Source organism: Penicillium antarcticum (assembly GCF_028974205.1).
Source record: "Penicillium antarcticum strain IBT 31339 chromosome Unknown utg000002l_segment0_segment0, whole genome shotgun sequence".
Taxonomy (NCBI): Eukaryota; Fungi; Ascomycota; class Eurotiomycetes; order Eurotiales; family Aspergillaceae; genus Penicillium; species Penicillium antarcticum.
The window spans coordinates 1,244,921-1,262,345 of record NW_026695300.1 but is presented as its reverse complement, the minus strand read 5'-3'; the positions used below and the strand labels follow the sequence as shown (position 1 = coordinate 1,262,345).

The 17,425-nt window shown below is 50.7% G+C and overlaps 7 protein-coding genes across 7 annotated transcripts; 5 read left to right on the top strand and 2 right to left on the bottom strand.

The window, feature by feature from the left end:
* Window positions 1–1,469: 1,469 nt before the first annotated feature.
* N7508_001451 (uncharacterized protein) lies at window positions 1,470–3,405 on the top strand (the record flags this gene model as incomplete). Its single annotated transcript, XM_058459517.1, has 6 exons — window positions 1,470–1,689; window positions 1,737–1,889; window positions 1,946–1,958; window positions 2,012–2,121; window positions 2,175–2,977; window positions 3,043–3,405. 6 exons carry the CDS (start codon window positions 1,470–1,472, stop codon window positions 3,403–3,405), a joined length of 1,662 nt encoding a protein of 553 aa, XP_058323049.1.
* Window positions 3,406–3,857: 452 nt separating this feature from the next.
* On the top strand, window positions 3,858–5,707 carry prnC (delta-1-pyrroline-5-carboxylate dehydrogenase prnC; the record flags this gene model as incomplete). Its single annotated transcript, XM_058459516.1, has 3 exons — window positions 3,858–3,998; window positions 4,056–4,163; window positions 4,217–5,707. 3 exons carry the CDS (start codon window positions 3,858–3,860, stop codon window positions 5,705–5,707), a joined length of 1,740 nt encoding a protein of 579 aa, XP_058323048.1.
* Window positions 5,708–5,951: 244 nt separating this feature from the next.
* Window positions 5,952–7,083, bottom strand: N7508_001449 (sugar phosphate isomerase/epimerase family protein; the record flags this gene model as incomplete). The annotated part of the gene is made up of 2 exons (XM_058459515.1): window positions 5,952–6,617; window positions 6,691–7,083. 2 exons carry the CDS (start codon window positions 7,081–7,083, stop codon window positions 5,952–5,954), a joined length of 1,059 nt encoding a protein of 352 aa, XP_058323047.1.
* A 530-nt stretch (window positions 7,084–7,613) lies between these two features.
* On the top strand, window positions 7,614–9,164 carry N7508_001448 (6-phosphogluconate dehydrogenase, decarboxylating; the record flags this gene model as incomplete). Its single annotated transcript, XM_058459514.1, has 1 exon — window positions 7,614–9,164. One exon carries the CDS (start codon window positions 7,614–7,616, stop codon window positions 9,162–9,164), a length of 1,551 nt encoding a protein of 516 aa, XP_058323046.1.
* Window positions 9,165–9,412: 248 nt separating this feature from the next.
* N7508_001447 (S-methyl-5-thioadenosine phosphorylase) lies at window positions 9,413–10,571 on the top strand (the record flags this gene model as incomplete). Its single annotated transcript, XM_058459513.1, has 3 exons — window positions 9,413–9,527; window positions 9,609–10,118; window positions 10,180–10,571. 3 exons carry the CDS (start codon window positions 9,413–9,415, stop codon window positions 10,569–10,571), a joined length of 1,017 nt encoding a protein of 338 aa, XP_058323045.1.
* A 784-nt stretch (window positions 10,572–11,355) lies between these two features.
* N7508_001446 (TAPT1 family protein) lies at window positions 11,356–14,493 on the top strand (the record flags this gene model as incomplete). Its single annotated transcript, XM_058459512.1, has 1 exon — window positions 11,356–14,493. One exon carries the CDS (start codon window positions 11,356–11,358, stop codon window positions 14,491–14,493), a length of 3,138 nt encoding a protein of 1,045 aa, XP_058323044.1.
* Window positions 14,494–14,887: 394 nt separating this feature from the next.
* On the bottom strand, window positions 14,888–16,804 carry N7508_001445 (uncharacterized protein; the record flags this gene model as incomplete). The annotated part of the gene is made up of 2 exons (XM_058459511.1): window positions 14,888–16,693; window positions 16,745–16,804. 2 exons carry the CDS (start codon window positions 16,802–16,804, stop codon window positions 14,888–14,890), a joined length of 1,866 nt encoding a protein of 621 aa, XP_058323043.1.
* Window positions 16,805–17,425: the final 621 nt, after the last annotated feature.

Below are 17,425 nucleotides of genomic sequence, written 5' to 3'. Positions count from 1 at the left end.
AGGCAAAGGTGAAGATAACCAAGAGAGCTTTAGCAGGAGAAACCACGGTTGAAAAGGTGGCTGACTTGTAGATAAGTTATGTACATTTCTTTGGCAGTTGGAGGGCCGGTGGCAACCGCAAGGCACCGGTACGGTAAACAGGGACCGGGAAAGCCACTTCAAGCTCGTGGAGAACACTATGGAGAATACTTCAAGGTTATTGTTCTATCATAGATTTCTATTACTCATGATCTGAACCGAAAGCCTTGAACCCGGCAAACCGGACCTTTGCCATGGCTTCAGGTACGATCGCGCCAGGACTTACAATCCAAGCATCCGTGCGAACGCACATCCCCAGACTCGTATTCGTTGCGCTTAACTTTTGTCAGATCAAGATCAAAGTGCAGATAGTCGGGCCGGGTTGATAATGCACGGACCACCGATAAGCAGTGACCGGCCCGGTACACTTCAGATTCTGCAGTTTGCAGTCACGCGACTTGGGGCCGGCTGACAGGTCCGATATTGGACTAAATATGACAAAGAGAAACTCCCAGTTGGAGACCATTTGTGGACTTCCATGTACCTAGTGAATTAGAATGTGGATAGCCATCTGCTTTACCCCAGATATCTAGTTCCCCCAGACGATCCCACGTGATACAAGTTCACAACGTAAAGTTCTATCACCAACCAATCGGAGAAGGCGGTAGCTCTTTATTTAAAGTTTTTCTCGAATGACGCTAGAAAGCACTAGTGGCATACCCGCCACCCTAAAAACTCAAGAAAGCCATTACACCATAGCATGACAATTTGGGCAGAGGGTGAGATATGCTATCGGGTAAAATATCGATAGGACGCTCACCGAGACCCGAAAGGCCCGTTGTGGGTCTGTTGTAGCGGGATCATCTCTAGACAATTACACCTACGACCCACAATAGCGCGCTGTTCTGAACACATGGCGTGCCTGATGGAGGCGTTATTCCGAGACTTGGCTATCTAAGGCGATTTTGCCCCGAGAAAGCAGTCTTCCCCGCGTTGGGACCGCGCTCTAACCTTCTCTATCTCCGGTACAGTAACATTCGAGTCCTGCTTAGGGCGGGTGATTATAGATAGACAATGCGAGATAACCCCTTAGCACAGTGATTGGCTGGATGTTATTGCTCTCTCAGCCTCGTGTCTAGTAAAAAAAGCAAGTTCTGGTGCCTAACATGTAGTTCAACAGGGGTCATAAGTTTGTTCACAGAGCTATGAGTATCGGACATACATTTTTCACCTTTTTACGGCCCATTTTTAATTGCCTCGAGTGAGCTACTCAAACCATATAATTGTGAGGGGTGGGAAAGGACTTATGGCCAATGTTATATTAACGCTATCTGTGTAGAATCACCCCGTCTTTCGTTTCTTCAAATTACCCTCTCACTCTTCTCTTCTCATTCTCACTGCCCCAACGAATCTAACGGCAATCTTGTATCTTGCACATATACCCTGTTACGATGGGGCATCTCTCTCCCCCCGACCTCGAGAAGACCCCTTCGTCCTCCTCGCAAGATGCAGCTCAGCCAAAGCCCTTCTTGGGCGAAGTGACTACCCTGCCGCCCTCGGATACCCACCGTGGCCTGAACTCTCGTCATATTCAATTTCTCGCCCTAGGTGGCTGTATCGGAACTGGTCTTTTTGTTGGCAGTGGAGCTACACTTTCCACAGTTGGCCCCGGTAAGTAACTTTGTGCGCAAGATCGATACTGTGCTAACTTGTGACAGCTCCCTTGCTCATGGGCTACATGGTTATGTCCATCATTGTTTATTTTGTCATGAATATGCTGGGTGAAATGACCACCTACCTCCCTGTTCCTGGTGTTTCTGTGCCTTATTTTATTACTCGTTTTACGGAACCCAGTTTGGGATTTGCTGTTGGTAGGCTTTGACTTGGCTCAGGCGATCGTGAAGAAAAGGGCTAACCCGGAATCTAGGATGGAATTATTGGTAACTGATCATTTCTGTGGCTATACAGAACACAGAACTAACCGATGCCATAGGTATTCATTCTCGGTGCTTTTAGCATCAGAGGTCACCGCCGCAAGTCTAGTCATTGAGTATTGGCCATCACCCGTCAGCATTGGGGTGTGGATTGCAGTCATCCTCATCGGTAAGCACCCCTACCTTCGGCATGCATCTCTACACACTTTAACAAGAAAACAGTAATCCTCATCCTCAACATCGTCGCAGTCTCCTGGTATGGCGAAGCCGAATTCTGGTTCGCATCCTTGAAAATCATCGCCATCATCGGCCTCATCATCCTAGGCGTGGTACTCTTTTTCGGCGGGGGCCCAAAGCACGACCGAGTAGGATTCAGATACTGGAAAACCCCCGGCGCCTTCGCAGATCCATACCTCGTCTCCAACCGCAATACCAGTCGATTACTGGCATTCTGGACTGCATTGATCAAATCTGGATTCTCGTTCATTTTCTCTCCGGAGTTGATCACTACCGCTGCAGGAGAGGCTACCTCGCCCCGTCGCAATATTCCTAAGGCTACTAACCGGTTTATTTACCGACTCTTTGCCTTTTACATCCTTGGAACATTGGTCATTGGTATTATGGTCGCATACAATGATAAGAACCTGCTGCAGGGAGTTGCTAGCGGTGGATCAGGTGCTGGTGCCAGTCCTTTTGTTATTGGTATTCAGAATGCCGGTATTGAGGGATTGAACCATGTTATCAATGCTGCCATTCTCATCTCAGCCTTTTCGTCTGGCAATTCTTGGGTGTATGCTGGATCGAGAACACTGTACTCCCTTGCCCGTGATGGCCAGGCCCCGAAGATCTTCACAAAATGCACCAAGAATGGTGTTCCCTACTTTGCTGTACTGATCACTTGGGCGATTGGCTTGCTGTCTTTCCTCAACCTTTCCAGCTCTGGATCACAGGTCTTCTACTGGTTCACTAATATTACCACAGTTGGTGGTTTCATTTCTTGGGTTTTCGTTGGAGTTGCATACCTTGTAAGTACTAAGTACCATTTCATCCATACATATCACATTTGGTGACGTTACTAACTGCCATCTAGCGATTCCGCAGCGCTTTGAATTTCCACGGCCTCCTCGACTCCCGCCCATTCAAGACGCCCTTTCAACCATATGGCGCTTACTTTGCCATTGTCTTCGTGTCTATTTTAGCCATTACAAACGGCTACGCGATATTCTTCCCTGGAAAGTTTACTGCTTCCGGCTTCCTTGTCTCCTACATTGTCTTTGTGATCTTCTTCCTGCTGTACTTCGGCCATAAGCTGTGGTACAAGACCCCATGGATGACCAAGGCGTCAGATATCGATGTCTTCACTGGAAAGGAAGAGATTGACCGACTGACCGAGGAGGAGATTGAACCCATTCCACGCAACTGGGTAGAGAAAGTTTGGTGGTGGATTGCATAGATCTGAGATCTTACAGATCGTAGTGGGTCTGGAGTGGGGAACTGAAATAATGTGTGAGATAGCATGAAATAGCCCCAAAAATCTTATCTTGATATTTCTCTACAACCTGTTCTATCTGTATTTTCTGGGGTACGATCTCTTGACTAATTGCAGAGCAACGATGTATCTTGATTGTATATCCGGCACCTGGCACCTGATGTACTTCAACTCCGGCCCGGTTGTGCCACCCGGGACGCTTGCCGGCGACATCTGATTGGCTGGCACATTCAATGCCCCCCCGTCTCTGGGGCGGCAATTTGGAGCTATGGAAGTACAGCGAGACCGGTAGTAGCCGGCCTACATCATACCCCGCGTGCACTTTTCTTCTCCAACTTAGCTCTCTTTCTTCACTCTTCTTAAACATTTTTGAGCTTGGAATACTTGCAATCTTCAACTATTCCACAAAAGCAATCATGATGCAATCCGCTCTTCTGCGTGCCCGCGCGCCCGTTTCGCGCGTGCAATCGCTTGCATGCCGCATTCCTAGCTCTAGCTCGCGTGCTATGGGCACCTATGCTACTTTCAAGGTTCCCCAGATCAACAACGAGCCTAACGTGAGCTTTATCCTTGCAGAAACTACTTGAAAGTTGCTTCTGACAATCAACGTTTAGAAACACTATATCCCCGGTTCTCCCGATCGCAAGGGCCTTGAGGATGCATTGGCTTCGTACAAGTCCAAGGCTCCTCTGAATGTGCCCCTGGTTGTTGCTGGCAAGGAGGTGAGCATTGGTCCTGCAGTCTTGAAGATTGACAGTTCTAACATCGAGTCCAGATCAAGAGCTCTCAGACTTTAACCCAGACTAACCCAGCCTCCCACGCTCCTCTGGCAACTTACTCAAATGCCTCCAAAGCCGATGTCCAGTCCGCAATTGACTCTGCTCTCGCAGCCCGCAAGTCCTGGGCTGATACCCCCTTCGCCGAGCGTGCCAGCATCTTCCTCAAGGCCGCTGATTTGATCGCTACCAAGTACCGCTACGATATTATGGCCTTGACCATGCACGGACAGGGCAAGAACGCCTGGCAGGCTGAGATCGACTCTGCCGCTGAGCTGTGCGACTTCTTCCGCTTCGGTGTCAAGTATGCTGAGGAGCTCTACGCTCAGCAGCCCGCTCACCACGCTCCCGGTGTGTGGAACCGTCTTGAGTACCGCCCTCTCGAGGGTTTCGTCTACGCTATCAGTCCCTTTAATTTCACTGCCATTGGTGGTAACTTGGCTGGTGCCCCTGCCCTGATGGGTAACGTCGTCATCTGGAAGCCTTCGCCTTCGGCTATTGCCTCCAACTGGCTGGTTCACCAGATCCTCCTCGAGGCCGGCTTGCCCAAGGATGTCATCCAATTCGTTCCCGGCGAGGCCGAGGAGGTCACCAGCACCGTTCTGAACAGCCGCGAGTTCGCCGCTCTCCACTTCACCGGTAGCACCGATGTCTTCCGTATGCTCTACGGCAAGATCTCCCAGGGTGTGGCGGACGGCAAGTACCGCAGCTACCCTCGCATTGTTGGCGAGACCGGTGGCAAGAATTTCCACTTGGTCCACAAGTCCGCTGATGTGCGCAACGCCGCAGTCCAGACCGTCCGCGGAGCCTTCGAGTTCCAGGGTCAGAAGTGCAGCGCCACTTCTCGCGCCTATATCGCCTCTTCCATCGCCGAGGACTTTGTCCAGCAGGTTGTCGCTGAGGTGCAGAAGATCCAGATCGGCGAGCCCTCCGAGTTCACCAACTTCTGCGGCCCTGTCATCCACGAGGGTTCCTTCAACAAGCTGGCTGGTGTCATCGATGAGGCCAAGAACGACCCCGAGCTCGAGCTCCTGGTTGGTGGATCCTACGACTCCTCCAAGGGATGGTACATCCAGCCTACTGTCTACCGCACCTCCAACCCGGATCACCCTCTTCTCTCTCGTGAACTCTTCGGACCCATCCTAGTTATCCACTCTTACAACGACGCCACCGAGGCCGACTTCACCAAGATCTGTGACAAGATCGACACCACCGGTAACTACGGTCTGACCGGATCCGTCTTCGCTCAGGACCGTGAGGCCATTCAGGTCGCCGACGAGGCCCTCCGCAACGCCGCCGGTAACTTCTACATCAACTGCAAGAGCACCGGTGCCGTTGTCGGCCAGCAGCCCTTCGGTGGTGCACGTGCCAGTGGTACCAACGACAAGGCTGGCAGTGCCAACCTCATGTCTCGCTTCGTCAGCTTGCGCTCCATCAAGGAGGAGTATGTTCCCACATACACCGTTGCCTACCCCAGCAACGCCAACTAAAGGAGTGAACCCCACACCTTTCAGTTGACCTCGCATGCTTTATGATCTATTGGCGTCAATTTTGCATCCCACCGGCGTTCTTTCAAATTGTCTACAAGATTCCAAGGAATCTAAATGTATACACGTCTTCATTTCAGACAACCAATTCATGTACCAATTACTGCCAGTCTCAGTTTCATTTTCAGTTTAAAACAGAATCAGAGTATATCATTCCATTCCATCCATCGTTCTCTCTATAGCCATCTCATTCACAATCTGTAGCACAATTCTTCAAGAAAGCCTGCATACTCTCCATGGCCCGATTGGCATAAGACCCCATCTCATACTTCTTCCCAGAACCAGTCGGCCCACTATCAAAAATCTCCATAGAAAACCATCCCCGGAACCCCGTCCTCAGCACAGCGCGTGCAACATCCTCAATGGGCAAATACCCGCCGTCATACGGCATAGGCCGGTAATCATGACTCCACCGACCTTTAGCCCTCAACCCTCCAATAGTCTTATCCTCCAACGGCGGCTGAACCTTATACGCATCCGAAACCTGCAGTAGATAAATCTTGTCCGCGGGAACAGTTCTCGCAAGTTCATCCATGCTGGCATCAAATCGATTCTTTAGCTCGGATTTTGAAACGTCTTCAACTAATCCCGAGGAAGTGGTTGGATCACCCCATTCGCTACCGGCTGTTTGGAATGTGTCCAGACATAGTCCACAGTTTGGGCGGTCGACTGCCTTGACGATTTCCCAGACGCTTTTCCAGTCCGGTGCATGGGTAGACCAGCACCAGTTTTCGTAGGCGAGGCGGTAGTTGCGTTTTGATAGAAGGTCTGAGAGAGTGCGGAGATCGGAGATTATTTCTTCTTTGTTGCATTTGAAGTTTGGGGTGTCTTTTGGGGTGTCTGTTGCTCCGACCTGTTGGGGGTGTGTGTATGTTGAGCTCGCATCCTTTATACTTCTTGCAAAAGATACTCTAAACTTGGCTTACCTGTAATAAATCAGTCCCAATAACATGCATAATTTCCATCCAGCCTGTTGCCCGCGCAAATGCCTCTTCGCGCTCCACTACACCCCTGTGCCAACCCTCGAAGTTCGAGAATGGCTGCAACATCATGATAGACAACTTCTTTTCTTCGCATAGTTTCCGGATCTGGTCTGCTACAGGCAATAATTCGGTATAGTTATCCGGGGCGATTTGTCGGCCCTGGATTTGATTGGCATAGTCCAGGATGTCTGGGAAGGATAACTCGATTGCTTTGAAACCGGCCGCGGCGATGACTTCAAGTTTGCGGGGAAGCGTATCAGTTGGATCACAGCCAATTGAACATGAGGCATAGGAAAGGGGGATTTGCTGGAGACTGGCGAATGTGATTTGGGACATTTTTTGGTTCTTGTGTTTGTGGATTTTTTTGGTGATTTGGTTTGAGGCGCTGAGGATCCCAATTATCATATTGGGAATTCGCACTTACTACAATTGAAAGGATTTGCTTTGGTCTAGCTATTTTTTGCCTTGTGTGCTTCATTTGGTGTTCATTGTGATGGAATGTTGTTCTGTGAGGGCCTGTACGTCAGGTCTATGTCATGTCGGTACCACATCTACCTCAATTGGGTATATCCAAACAAGACAGTCGCCATATTTTGCATACATTGCTTGTTCTTGAATGCATGCCACGGCGGGCAAAATGAAGGCAAGATAGAGTGCATACTGCTATCTGTGGCGTATCTGATCACATCTTGACGAAATCACGGAACAGAGCCCCGTTGCCACAATAGGTTTGTTCAAGAAGAGCCTCAATTGTCCTAGATGCTTTCGAAGAATTCTAATTTGCTTGCATGAAAATTGATCCTTACCCCGCAAATATTCAAAAATATAGTATCGAAATGCAAGAACGAGCACCTCATCCAATCACAATGCCTTCAACCTCGCACAAAGGCATAAAGAGCATCGGTGTTGTCGGAGCCGGCAACATGGGATCCATGATGACACTCCGGTTTGCTGAGCTGGGCCTCGAAGTCTCAGTATGGGACATTGAGAAGAAAAATGTCGACCAAGTTGTGGACTATGCAAAGAAAGACCAGAATATTAAAGGTCGAGTCCTGGGCTTCTATGACATCAACCAATTCACCAAGAGCCTCGAGGGCAAATCCGATCGCAAGCTATTCATGTTCTCCATCACCCACGGTGAACCTGCAGATGAAGTTCTTCAAATGATCAAGTCAGATCTCAAACAGGGCGATATCATCCTCGACGGCGGAAACGAGAACTACCGCAGGACTGAGCGTCGGCAAAGAGAGTGCGAAGCTATCGGTGTCACCTGGATTGGAATGGGTGTTTCGGGTGGATATCAGTCTGCTCGACGCGGACCGAGTTTGTCGCCTGGCGGTGATGCCAAGGCTCTTGAACTTGTCATGCCTTTCTTGGAATCTTATGCTGCGAAGGATGCTAAGACTGGTACACCCTGTGTGAAGCGGATGGGACCAGGTGGCTCTGGGCATTTCATCAAGATGGTCCACAATGGCATTGAGGGTGGTATGCTGTCTGTTCTTGCTGAGGCTTGGTCTTATATGCATGATGGACTTGGCATGGAGCATAGCAAGATTGGAGATGTGTTTGCCAAGTGGAATTCATCTGGTGAATTGCGGAACAACTTCCTCATTCACATTGGTGACAAGATTCTTCATACTAGGAGAACCCCTCAGGGTGACCAGAAGGGTGAAGGTGCCAGTCGTGATGATGGATATGTGATTGATGATGTTCTTGACAAGGTTGTTCAGGACGATGATAATACTGAAGGTACACCCCTTTGGTGTCTCATGGAGTCTGCTTCTCGTCATGTCTCCTGTCCCACATTAGCCGCTGCTCATTATATGAGGATTTCCAGCGGTAACCGTCTGGAAAGAGTGCGTGCTGCAAAGAAATTGGAGATGCCCATGCCGAAACCAATTGAGGGAATTCGCGATTATACCGAGATTATCGAGAACTTGCGCCAAGCTGTCTACTGCTCTTTCCTGGCATCGTTCTGTCAAGGTCTGGAGTTGATTTCTCGTGCTTCCATTGACGAGGGTTGGAACGTCAACTTAGGAGATTGTCTCCAGATCTGGCGTGCTGGGTGTATCATCCAGTCTGACCACATCGCAGATCTACTGCAGCCCCCACTTGCCGCTCACAACGAACTCACAAATGCCAAGTTTGTTGACTCAGTTGCGCACGAGCTGCACCAGAGCTTCCATGGCTTGAAAGAGGTTGTCATGGAGGGAACATATTCTGATCAATATATTCCTGCGCTTTCGGCTACCCTGGAATATCTGAAGTATGAGGGTGGATTGAGTCTGCCAACCAAGTTCATGGAGGCTCAGATGGATTACTTTGGTGCTCATAACTATAACAAGCCAGGTATTCCAGGTGAGGATCCCGGCCCTGTTCATAAGGGTCCCCACCATTATGAGTGGCTGCCGGCGTAAATCATCTTTGCGTACCAGATTGTATTTACCAGTATTTACTCATACAGATTGTCTATATTTTCCTTTATTGAGTGTTACCATCTCCTAGTAGATTGACCCTCTTCGATCATTAGCCCTGAGTAGATCAAAATATTATGGATCTAGTCCCAAAGTGGCAAATTGAAGCCTCAGGAACACCCGCACGTGGGTCAATCTGAACCAATCGGAGAGTGAGTTTGCCCGCAATATCTGAAAATTGATGGCGCAAGATGCGCAGTTTCTCGGTCTTTCGCTCTTTCTCTTCTATCTCCAAACCATTCATCCGAATTGAATCTGTGAAGCAACTAGCCCGCAGAATGGCCCCCCTTCCTACCACCTACGAGGGTGCGTAAACCACTTCCCTTCCAAAATCTCCTTACCCCTCACCACCCCACCTTGCCAAAGCTGACGATTGAAACCTGACAGGCGCTGTCCCAATCGCTGTCATCGGTGGCACCGGTCTGCGTGAGCTCCCTGGCTTCACCCAGGTTGCCTCGCTATCCGTCTCAACCCCCTGGGGCAAACCCTCCTCGCCCATCACCATCCTGCACCACGAGTGCAAGCACAATGGCAAGGTCGTGGCCGTCGCCTTCCTGAGCCGCCACGGCGCCCACCACCAGATTGCTCCCCATGAGGTTCCCGCCCGCGCCAACATCGCTGCTCTGCGCTCCATCGGTGTCCGTAGCATCATTGCTTTCTCCGCTGTTGGCAGTCTCCAGGAGGAGATCAAGCCCCGAGACTTTGTCATTCCTGACCAGGTCATTGACCGCACTAAGGGTGTTCGCCCATGGACTTTCTTCGAGGATGGTGTTGTAGCTCACGTTCCCTTCGGTGACCCCTTCGATGAGGGTATCGCCAAGGTTGTCCGCGAGTGCGGCCACAGCCTTGAGGGTGACGGTGTTGTTCTGCATGACCGTGGTACTCTGGTCTGTATGGGTATGTTGTTCCACTGCCATTTGTTGCATGTCTGTATCACTGACCCGTTTTTCTTTTGCAGAGGGCCCTCAGTTCTCCACTCGTGCTGAGAGCAAGATGTACCGCTCATGGGGCGGCAGCGTGATCAACATGTCCGCTCTCCCTGAGGCCAAGCTCGCCCGTGAAGCTGAGATTGCCTACCAGATGATCTGCATGTCCACCGACTATGACTGCTGGCACGACTCCGCCGATGTGACTGTCGAGATGGTCATGGGCAACATGAAGTCCAACGCTGAGAACGCTCGCCGTTTCGTCACTTCCGTTCTTGACGCCCTGGCTGGCGAGGAGCACACCGAGTTAGTTAACGCTAAGCACTTGGCTGGTGGTATCAAGTTCGGTGTCAGCACTCCTCAGGCCCACTGGAGCGCTGCTGCCAAGGAGAAGCTGGAATGGCTTTTCCCTGGATACTTCTAGATTGAAAGCGTTTTGTGCTATGGCATGGACTTAACTACTTGAGGTATATATTGTAACGGCATTTATGCATTATAGTTATGGCATAGATATGATTGAATAATGATTCTGAGATTTGATTACACATAGTTCCAAAGCATTCAGATCGAAAACCTTTGAAGTACTGCTAATGCAAGACACCCAGTGGAAGGGTCTTGTCTTCTCCATATTCCATCCGAAGCCGTAAGTCCTTTCACAACCTTACATATGAATGATCTAGTTGATCGATAGGAAGCCCCCGAACGTGGGCAAAACATTCATTAAATTGTAAAATTGCATCAAGTATTTTGTATAGAAACTCTCTCATAGTTCATGGCACCATGAAAAGATTTATGACCTGTGTGTCCATCTGCATAGTGGACCCTAGTGTCAGATTTCCTATTTCGGACATATCATGCACGTGACACTGTGCATGCCTGAGGCGGCTCCAACGGCGACCTGCCAGATAGTTCGCCTTATCTTCCCCCAGACCCGGACATCAACAAGGGTTCGGAACAGTCCTGATCAACGAGCAGTTTCGATAATGCAAGCTGCACACACTCCTGTACAAGCACGATAAACTGCATTGCAGCGATCGACAGTTCCATCTCGCCGACCGCTCAAGGCTCCACCGACTCGGACCCTGACCGAACACGAATTATGCGCATCGGACTTTCTTGCTTACTGTGGCTATGAGACTTGATACTGCGAGGTTGTTGATATCTTGAAAGCAGCCGTTGGCTTGTTGCGAGAACTTCAAGCAGGCAGGATGAGTCCTTCCGTGGAGAGCGAAGCTTTGTCCGATCAGCAGAAGATAACGGAGAACTGCGCGGATAGGCGGACGAACGGTAGCACAAAGGCCAACACACACTTGAGCTTCCATGAATCAGGGAAGCAGCGAAATGAGACAGGAGCTTCAACGAAATCGTCCAGCGGAGTGTCTGGCGAAGACAGAATCGATCGGGAAAATGGGACAAAGGAGCAATGGACATACCATGCCAGCGGATATCCCGAACGACGCTTTTCTAATAGTGTACACAAGATGGCAGAGTCTGGATCACCAGAGCAGGGTCTCGGTATCCTAGTCGAACAGTCGCCGGATGATGGGAAGACACCTGGTCATTTATCCGTCGTTAATGTCTACGATGGACCACAGACTAAGGCTGCTTTAGCTGAGTTGTCCGACGATCTACAAAGCAGATCATCCGATGATAAAGACAAAATCATGAAGTTGTCTCCTGAGAAGATCCAGGAGCTTACGTCTTCGCCAGAGTCGATACCCTATCGCCCTGCAGCACCGGAAACCAACACCGGTCGACGAGTGGTGTCCGACAACGCACATGGTAATGGCTCACTGGCTCGATCTGAGACACCGGAATTCGTGCTTCAGGCTCTTGGCGAGAAACCATCTTCTTCAGACGGGCTACCAAAACATCGACCCTCTAAAGACCTGCTGGAAGAGGCCTCGGCACCGGCGAGTCCGGCTTGCCCACGAGGCCTACAGAATCCGCCCCTGCGCAATCGCCCACACCCATCACGAACAGTTTCCACTCCTGGTTCCTCACGCCGTCAACCCGCATTAACGCCTAATAATGAAAGGCTGGCCCATACATGGGTCTCACGATCGAAACAGGACAAATTCGCGCCGGAACACGACCTGAAGAGCCACCTTATTGCATCACCTCAAATAGTAGAGACTCCACTGTCTCCGACCGTGCCATCATCCATTCCATTGCCTCCAGTTTCGCTGCCTACATATCTTCAACTTGAGCTTGCATCTGGCCGGCCCTCGCCATTATACATTCATCGCCCCGCATCGAACGACTTCCCGTATGAATCATCACGCGTGAAGATTGAGAGGCTCACCAACTTTCTCATGCTTCCACCTCTGTTAGAGCAAGTGCTTTGCTTCGGCAGTCTGGCCTGTCTTGATGCATGGCTATATTCCTTCACAATCATGCCTCTGCGCTTCATCAAGGCTATTTACATCCTTGTTGAATCATGGGTCATCAATTTGGGAGCCGAGACCCGGTTTATCTGGAAGTTTGTGCTCAACGGAATTGGTCGAGTCTGGCGCAGACGGAATCTGGCCCCAAAAGAAGATCAACCCGAAAGACGCGACAGCGAATCCGACGCCACATCTCGGCCTCCAGGATCTTCTGCTGGACTAGACGGAACAGCAGCAGATAGAGAACCTCGGCAGCTTCAATCGGAGCCAAAAAGGAAACATCGCACCTCTGAATCCCGCAGGCATAATCACAGACGGAAGAAGTCTATGCCATCGGCTCTGCTTCCTGATGATAAAGCGGATATTCTGACAGGCCTGCTTACGATAGCCACGTGCTGTGTTCTGATGTACTTTGACGCCAGTCGAATGTACCACTGGATTCGTGGACAGGCTGCTATCAAGCTCTACGTGATCTACAACGTTTTGGAAGTCAGTGACAGACTGTTAGCTGCGATAGGTCAGGATGTGCTTGAGTGTCTCTTTTCGAGGGAGGCTCTCGAGCGCCGTCCTGATGGCCGAAGCAAGATCATTCGTCCATTCTGGCTGTTCCTCTTAGCCTTGGTTTACACAGTCTCTCATGCGACATCGCTATTCTACCAGGTTATGACTCTGAATGTTGCTGTGAACTCGTACTCCAACGCCTTGATCACGCTACTGCTTTCCAATCAGTTTGTCGAGATCAAGTCTACTGTCTTCCGGAAGTTCGAGAAAGAGAACCTCTTTCAGCTCACTTGTGCGGATGTCGTGGAACGTTTCCAGCTCTGGTTAATGCTTACAATCATTGCGTCACGAAACATTGTGGAGACGGGTGCCTTCAACTTTGTTGGGAGTTTCGGCCTTGGATCGAGTTTCTCTGGCCAGCCCTCCACAAGTGCCAACAGCACACCGTTGTCCACACCTCCGCGCACTGCATCATCCATCTTGCCTCAAGCGTTCACATTCTTCCCTTCATCAATTCTGTCCTCTTTAAACAGCGTGAACTCCTTCATCCCAACCCTGGCCCAAGTCCTCGGTCCATTCCTAGTGGTCCTAGGCTCCGAAATGCTAGTAGACTGGCTGAAACACGCCTACATCAACAAATTTAACAACAACCGACCAGCAATCTATAGTCGCTTCCTAGACGTCCTAGCAAAGGACTACTACACAAACGCCTTCGGTGAACAAAACCTCACTCGCCGCATCGGCCTCCCAGTTATCCCACTATCATGCCTCTTCTTCAGAGTCTCAGTCCAAACCTACCAAATGTTCCTCGCAGCCCTCCTCCCCCAACACCCCTCCTCAACAGCAATGGAAGCAACCTCCCTCTCCTCAATCCACAACCAATACGCCCCCTCCCCGCTGCCATCCGCACCCCCAATAACATTCGCAACCCTCCTCCCAGCCTCAGCGGCCCATGTCAGCGCTTTCTTCCGAACACTGCTCGAAAACGCCATCCCATCCCCGGCTCAATCAGTCCACATTTTCACAGCCATCCTCCTTCTCACCGGCTTCGTCGTCCTCCTCATTCTAAAACTCCTCCTGGGAATGGTCCTCCTCGCATTCGCGCGATCGCGCTATAGGAAGATCAAAGCAAGGGAAGCGGAATCCAATTCCACTTCCAATAAACATCCATCGCACCAATCCCACCAACAATCTACAACAGGACTCGACCAGCAACCTGCAGCCCGTGCTCGCGAATTCTCTGTCGAGGGTAGCCAGCGTGTTGGTGGGTGGGGTATGGTCGAAGTAGGTGAGGAGAAACGGAGATTGATCTACGCCGATGATGCGGATGGACTGCGTCGGTTGAAGGAAAAGGAGGAAAAGAAGGAGAAGGAGGAGAAGGATAAGATGGATAAGGATGGTGAACTTAATATTGATCATGTTCAGCGGTATGAGATGATTGCGAAGAAGATTTGGTGATGGAAAGATGGAGATGGTGGAGAGTTGATTGGTCCTGGATTTGTGGCTGTGGTTGTAATTCTTGGACATGCATTCTATCTTTGAAGATCTGGGCATCTAGGTGTCTGTTGTATAGATGTGTAATATCATCATTCTCATCACTACTGCATACGACCAAGAGAACCGAGTAGGTGAAAGATAAAGATCCATCAAGTCATATCACTGTAAGCCGGGGAAATATAGGAAAGAAAAAGGATATCAAGTGAAAGGGTATGTGCAGAATCCCTCGTCATAAAGTATAAACAAGTGATCCAGTCATCAAGAGAGCCAGCTCTCCATGTTCCATCATAAAAACAGAAACCAGTAAAACCCATAGCCTAACGCTAAGGTCTCACGTTGTCTAGAGAATACCCATCTAATACTGATGTGTATTCGACCGGTTAAAGGAATGTCCAGGCGGGGCCCGGTGCATAGCAGAAGGCGAGGCCGTATTCGCCCGATTGAAATTGAACCCGGCTAGCGCGGGAGTCCCCTGCCCGCGATGCTGCTGGGGTGGGTGTGTCGGGGGTTGGCTTGGCAGTGGCGGGTTAAATGCTGCGTAGCCGCCGTTCTGGGGGGCGGGAGTTGCAGAGCTCATCGGTGTGAACGCCCGTAGTGGAGGCTGGATGGGGGGTTGGATCTGCGGCGGTGGTGTTGGACGGTAGGTTGCTGGTGTCATGGATCGTCCGTATGGCGCGGGTGTTGAGCCCGTGCTGGCTGGTGTGTAAGATCGTGTGGAGTAGGGATCCTGAGCATAGTAGGGTGACTCATGCTCGTGCGCTTCGGAGCTGTCTTCGGCGTAGATATCTCGTGAAGGGCCGTAGGGGTCGTAGTGGGAATACGCTTGTGTGTGTGGCGTGTGTGGTGTGTGCGGTGTATGCGGTGTGTGCGAGCGGTGGAAGTAGTCGTCTGCGTGGGTGGTGTCCGGTGAGGTGTAGTCTGGGGCCGGGGTGTATGTCTGCTGGTATGGACGAGGGTGGGATGTGTTCAGTCTTGGTGGGACATCCGCTGGCAATGGCGGAACAGGGGGCGCTGGTGAACTCTGTCGGTCGAGGGGGCTGTAGCCCATTGTGGCCGCGTTGCCTGTCAGGGAAGCGGATTCCGACATCATCGAAGACTGTGTTGTCGTTCGGACAAGGGGTGGCTTGGTGTCAAAGTCCAGATTTGGCAGTGTTGGGTTCTGTTCTTGATGTGCTGCCGAGTTTGATCGGGTGTAAGGCGGCAGCGTTGTTGCAGTGGTGCTGCGCGACAGACTAGACACAGAGGGCACCGGCATCTTGTCGCCTGCGATAGACGGCAGTGTCGGCTTCGAATCGGAGCTCACCAGACTGGGCTGAGTGGGGGTCCGATTCTGCAATTTGAGACCCTTTGCCAATGCTTTGTTGTTCTTGCGATGGACAATGCGCTTCAGACGCTGTCCAACCTTACGACGGCAGTATCTGGAAAGAGTACCGTCCTCGGCAGGGATATGATGGAACAGGAAGATCAGGTAGAGTACGATCGCCGAGATCAACTTCAAGACGGAGAGCACCCAGATGACCAGTGTGAAGAGCATACCAAACAGAACCACAGCCTGAAGGTTATTGTCCTCAGCTAGAATCTTGACGTTGTTGAAGAATTGCGAAGCTCCAGAGCTGCCATCATCCTTTGCTGCATTCTTGCCCCCAGGGAGCAGATCCATCTGCATGACCGAGTAGAGTGTGATCGCATTGATGACTTGACGGGGACCATCTGCAAAGATGGTGTTCATCCAGAATTGGAAAGAAAAGTGTGCATAAAGAGCAACATATTCAGCCGCCTTTCTGTCCTTGGTCAATTCCGCAAAGACAAGGAATCTTCTCCAACCACGCCCTTTTTTGCCAAGCCGGAAACTCTGGATACGAACGGCAAGCGGATCAAGGAAGCTGCGAGTGATACTACCGGAGCGCATAGCTCGAACGGCATGAATCCATCGGTAGACCAAGATCACGAACGACGCGATAATACACGCGGCAAAGATCCATCGCGAGATGTAGAATGGAATAGCAGGTTGAACTCGGCCAGCCCATCGCGAGAAGGCGAGCAGGTTGACTGCAGTGAAGACATCGACACCATAGACGGCGAGAGAGATAATCAGGAAGACCCATAGGAAGAAGTATGAGAAGGGAGTCCAGCATGACTCGGACTTGAAGTCATCGAGGTTCTGCACATGTTAGTATACGGAATTCATTGAGCGATGTTTCCTTTCACTCACCACATAATCCCACTTCTCCTCCATGGCAGCAGCCTTCTCACGGTCTCCGGAGCAAAACATTGTGTAGTAGACCTGGTCCTGCCAGGAAGCGATCGGGCATCCAACGAATGGCGAGATCACGGAAGCTGAAGAGTCGACTTCCTCGGGCCAGCCGGGCAAAGTCGTGAACAAAATATCCAAGTGAGTCGCGTGAGGGAAGTATCGCAGGTCGGAACGTCAAGAGTGACAAAGAGTGAAGTCTTAACCGCGTGAACGGCGCATACCTGCGCGAGGCCAGGGCGATCGGTTGGAAGTTGAGGGAGTGGCTGTACGTGTCAATGGGCGCTTATGTTTCAAAGCATTGAATTCAATGCGCCTTGAGAGCCAAGATCGGCCGATCCCTTTGTCGCCAAGCAAGGGGGAGGCGGGAGGTCAAGTGCTGGAGTGTGGAGAAAGAATGTCAGGTGCGTAATCTCAACGGCTGGAATGAAAGAATGAAAGAATGGAATGAATGGAATGAATGGAATCCCGAGGGTCAAAAGAATGGGGTTGGAAAGGGGAGAAAGATGAAACCGTTCGGCAGGGGTGGAGATGCGCGATATGCACTTTAGGGCTGACGCTTGGCTTTGATTGTAACCCTTGGCCAACTGTCTCTAGTTTGTTGGGCTCTATTTTAGAATGTTTGGTCAATTGACTTCTGTT